Source organism: Melampsora larici-populina (assembly GCF_000204055.1).
Source record: "Melampsora larici-populina 98AG31 unplaced genomic scaffold MELLAscaffold_115, whole genome shotgun sequence".
NCBI lineage: Eukaryota > Fungi > Basidiomycota > Pucciniomycetes > Pucciniales > Melampsoraceae > Melampsora > Melampsora laricis-populina.
Window position 1 is genome coordinate 47734 of NW_006768879.1, and position 5204 is coordinate 52937.

At 41.6% G+C, this 5204-nt stretch overlaps 2 protein-coding genes across 2 annotated transcripts; both read left to right on the forward strand.

Moving 5' to 3' along the window:
* Positions 1-289: 289 nt before the first annotated feature.
* Positions 290-2008, forward strand: MELLADRAFT_84516 (uncharacterized protein; the record flags this gene model as incomplete). The annotated part of the gene is made up of 6 exons (XM_007418949.1): positions 290-759; positions 819-901; positions 986-1057; positions 1107-1384; positions 1446-1701; positions 1749-2008. 6 exons carry the CDS (start codon positions 290-292, stop codon positions 2006-2008), a joined length of 1419 nt encoding a protein of 472 aa, XP_007419011.1.
* Positions 2005-2331, forward strand: MELLADRAFT_69823 (uncharacterized protein; the record flags this gene model as incomplete). The annotated part of the gene is made up of 1 exon (XM_007418950.1): positions 2005-2331. The coding sequence occupies one exon, from the start codon at positions 2005-2007 to the stop codon at positions 2329-2331; it is 327 nt and encodes a 108-aa protein (XP_007419012.1).
* Between the last annotated feature and the right edge of the window lie 2873 nt (positions 2332-5204).

A 5204-nucleotide genomic window follows, 5' to 3' on the forward strand; every position in this document is an offset into this window, starting at 1 on the left:
CTTTTTCAGGAGATGTGATATGATTCTCAGACTTACATTCTGCTGGAAATGGTAATGCTGAGTCGAGAAGATCGAGTTGATTGAGGTTGGAGTTTTCAATGACATAGGTCTAAGTATATATATGACATAAGGTCAACAACAACAATCAAGCCAACACTCCGACCGGTTCTCTGTGCTTTACTTCTCACACTATCTCATCACCACCATAACCATTACATTATCCCGTTTATTCCTTATCCCCCCGTCTATCGATTCATTGACTCAACCAAATCGCAATTCACCAAGCATCATGTCAACACGATCGGGTAAACGCCTCCGCTCTCCTGCGGCTCCTCCTACTGAAGCACATAATAATCACAAAAGTAGTACTAAGAAACATACCAATTCCAGCAATCAAGTTTCAAAGCGGGCTAGAGGAAATCAACAAAACAACACACTCAATCAGCCAGATGACGATTTCAATCGTGATGCACCAGACTCACGCAATCCTGCCTTGAATGATACCGAAAATCAGCCAGAGTTCACTTCCAATTTCTCTGCCTTGAACTTTGACAATGTCGAGGAACAACTTGAAAAGTGGACGCTTGTAGAGCTTAGGAACGCCCTTTCCAATCAGAAAAAGCAAACTTCTAGACACAAAAATCAAGCTCCACGTGAAGTCAAGACGTTTGTCGAGTTAATTCGCCGGGACTACGAGAAACGCATGTTGATGGCTGCACTTATTGGTGGAATCAGCAAGACTATGATATGGTCGCTCGTGTTAGTTTATGCTCTGTAGAATCTTTTAGTTTTTGTATACTGACAAATTGAAAGTGCAGTGATGCAGGTCTGAAGAAAAAAAAAAAAAAGAACTGTTATGCTCGATTTTTGTCATTTTGCAAGGAGGCTCTTGAGGTTGAAGGTATGTGAATGGATGTAATTATCAATATATGTCTTGTCTTCTGCCGACAATTGATAAGCTATCATCTATTCGTTTTGATTTCAGTTCCTTCTCGAACGGATCAAGCTGGATGGGGCCGTCGCAACAAGATCCTGAGCGATATGTGGTATGCGAAGAGTATCGATCAACAGATGGTCTTTCGAGACCCGTTCTTCTCTCGCTCTAGCCAAGCTTCCCGACTTATCCTTGTCAAATGAAGATTTTATTGTTGAAATGGAAGATGACGATGGAGAGATTATTGAAAACAAAAATCCAGCAGCCCAAGTAACAGCCCCCAAGATTCACCAGTTATCCGAAAGCGATGAGTTAAAGTATCGACCAATCTTTGAAGAACTGGTAGATATTGATAAAGTTCATGCGAATCACGGGAAGCCAGAATCAACCGACTCGATGCAAACGATGCAGCTCAAGTCTTTAGCAGCATTTCGATCCGCACATCATGATGTAAGAAGTTTCCCTCCAGGCTGAAACTTCGAAACTTCCATTACTTACATGAAAGATATAGTTTGCCACAGTTTGCCAGCGTTTCCACATTCACTATCACCTGACTGCACTCAGCTGCGATGTTGAAGATGGCTGGATGCAAGTTTTTTCAACCAACAAGACATTCTCGACGTGGGCTGATGAAAATTTGAAACTGTCAACAAAGTTCAAGTATTATGTACATGGCAAGGTAGTGGCTCAGGAAATCGAGAAGAAGGCACCTCAACCTGTCGACGCGCGCAGGGGTGAACTCACTAGAGAGCTCAACAAAATGCTAAGTAAGTCATTTTCGTTAAAATTCTTCTAATGACAATGTTCCATCCAGTTAACCATTGTTGTGTCAAATTTACAACACAAGGCATACACATGCCCGGTAAGATCTTCCCAAAAACAGGGAATCCTTTCAAAGTGATTGCGGACAAAGGGTGGCCAATCCGACTCAATCTTAAACGTCCAGAAAGTTTACTCTTACCGGAAGAGTTGGCCTTGGGTTTTCATGATTGCTACGATGCACTAAAGAGGAACTGGCTCAGCGACATTCAAACGGACACTTCACTATTGAGAAGATTCCGGCTTCCGAAATGATTACATTGAAAAGAAAACCCAAGAACAAATCAAGTAAAAAACATAAATCGAAATCAACTCAACCACACGCAGCATCACCTGTAAACACTCAAGAACACATCCAAAATCAAGGAACTTCGACTCAAGTGGAGTCTCAACCTATCTCTCGATCTCAGACCCTTTCTGATCAAAGTCAATCACAGAATGGTGGATCATCGAAGAGAAATAAATCAAAGAAACCGAAGAAACCAGCTAAGAAGGGTTGCCGGGATGATGATGAATCCTCCGAGTACGAGACAGCATCGGAGACTGAGCCAGATGAATCTGAGTCAGAGTCGGACTGAAATCCTCAAAAATGTATCACTTGTTCACAATCGACCAGATAACTTGTTTACATATCTTTTTGACTACACCTCCCTTTTTGTACCTTGCAATTTCAAAGATGTCCCTGATCTAGCAGCCAAACTACTTATATTTTTGATTCTTCCGACCTACGTACATGTCTCTGATACAATTTAAAAATTGTTTGCTTCTTTTCTGTCAAGTTATCATCAAATTTGTTTCTAACAGAAATTCATATGAACCATTCAATCAAACCAAGATGCAAAGGTAAAGGAAGATCCATTGAAGAGATTATTGACTACTAATTCAATAAGATCGATCAGGAGAAATAAGATCAAAAGATTAAAATCCCGAAATCATTGGGATATTTATAAAATCAATTCGGGCCATTCCTTTACTTCATTCAGTCTTTAGAAATCTTTGAGTCATTTGAACCAAATCATTTCATTATACGTACAGTTTATTTTTTGCATTGGATTCATGTTTTTTGATTCTTTTTTGAAGGTCTACTCAATCTCATCGCGGTGGGTTGAATTCCAACAATCCACTTGATGGTTGATTTATTTTCATGTTTTGATATGCTTCGATACATACATTTGATCAATTTGATTCATATCGTTTGCATGTGTTGATTCACTCTGATTCACTTCATCGAATTGGTTTGCGGTCTTAATAAACAGATAGTTGTTTCGAAAAGGTTTTGTGTACAAGTGGATGGATTGAAGCAAGGACGCCGGGTTGTAGGAAGTCTTCACAAGGCCTTACGAGGCCTCTGAGAAGTTTGAGAAGGGTGAATGTTGAAGAGAGAGATGGGTTGAACTAAAGTACTTCGATGTACATACATACATAGATTGAGGGTAAAAGGCGAAGTCGCCAGATGGGTCTGGGTATACCCGTGTCGAGTGCCAATGAGTTATCAGATTGATCTGGTGAGGCAGATCAATCTGGGACTCTCAAACTGATCTGAAGGGGCCTCTGAAGGGGCCAGATTGACTCATGGGCATCAGATTGATCTGAGTGTTCACATTGATCCGAGTGGTTCAGATCAATTTGAGAAGCCCAGATTGATCTGAGGGCTCTGAGAGCCCTCAGATCAATCTAAGGTCTCAAAATTTGATCTGAGAGGTGGTAGATCGATCTGAGTGATCTGAGAACCTTTGGAATTGTAAACTGAATTTTTTTTTGTTGCGGATGAGACAGAAAACGAAGATAATGACTATGAATGATACATTTAACACTTTCAAGACTTCAAAATGACTTAGACAGTGTTTATGAGGGGGTTGTTTTCTGCTCTAGATCATCTCAAGTGATCTAGCACAGATCGTCGAGTCGGAGCCCTATGAAAAGGTGCCACGTTTCATCGACTTGGTACTCGACGGGAGTAGGCGCCACAGGTGACTTTCCTTGCAGATAGTCCTCGAGCTCAGTGTTGGTTTTGTTGGTAGTAGAGTTAGATACTCCAAAGATGTCAAACGTATCGGGTTTGGTATTGGTGCAAGCAGTGTTGTCTGGAGTTGGGGATAGTTCTTTCAGATTCTCCTCTGATTGTTCCAATCGTGAGTTGAAGGCGTTCTCAATGGCCAAGTTAGCAGTGATATCTTGCTCGGGATAATGTATCAAAAAAAAATTTGCCCGAAATTGAGGATTGACGATCGTCGCCAGCATGATGCTTTCGCATTCAACAGCTTCACTCTGATACTTGCTGAGCCACTTGATCATCTTGTTGATTGATTTGACAAGGCTTGAATACTCAAGCGTTTCGGCTTGAAGGACTTGGAGTTCTGAAATCACCCGCTTATATTCTGCAAGAACTGTACATCCGGTAGGTCCATTTCCTTCAACTCGAGCCGTGGCATCTACAAAGGTCTACAGACAAATGTAGGAAATTAGTTTGTTATTATATTTGAGTAATGTCAGTTGAAAAGAAAGACCCCATACCTTCAAAACCTTATTAACTAATTCGACTGCATGCCATTCCGCAGGTGAAATTGTAATCCCCTTGAAAAAGCGCGTCTTGCAATCGGCTGCAAGCATGGAGTTGATAACCTAGAACATGATATGAATGCAATAAGTATTATAATAACATCAAAAATAAAAGAGAGATTTTCGAACATACCGCATGGGCCTCGCATGCAACCTTGCGACTATCGTAGTGGCTATTCCACCTCGTCTTGCATGGATGCTTCAGCATCCTACCCTGATATCCCATACAAGTTGCCCGGGCTTTGAAATCACTTCGCCTCGAGGCACTACTCGAAATTTGGCCGCTGACGGTATTGACCTGTAATAAGGAACAAGGTACAGGTTTAATCAGTTTAGTTGAAGCTACGATCAAAAGATTGAAAAGAATAGAAAGGAAATGAGGAAAAAAAACTCACCTTTACGAGAGCTTGTGCAACAAGATCGTTTATGTCACAAATGGGGATTTCTGAATCCCCAACTTCACCATCTTCGTCATCAACTCCGTCAGGCTTGTCAGGCAAGCCTTCATCACCGTCTTCGTCTGAGTCTGAATCGTCCATCTCGATTCCGTCGTCGCCATCGTTCACCTCAAGAATAGGAATAGGAAGTGGAATCCCTTCAGGAATCGAAGGTTTCGAGGTATTAACTTTCTGACCAAGGACTCTGAGGCCATGCCCAACTGTTAAGTTCAGTTTGTGGGCATAGCATCGAATGTGGTGTGCGGAACTGTCCCAAGTAACTGGGCTTTCGGCATCGGCAAACATCGCTTGAAGTTCTTGAGCCATAGTCACATTATTGCCTCCACTATCGGTCGTCTGGGCCAACACTTAAAGGAAAGCAACAACAAATTAGCAGATAATCTCAGACCATGTAGGCCTTAAACTTTGTGCTCTTGCGCTGATTCATAATCCTA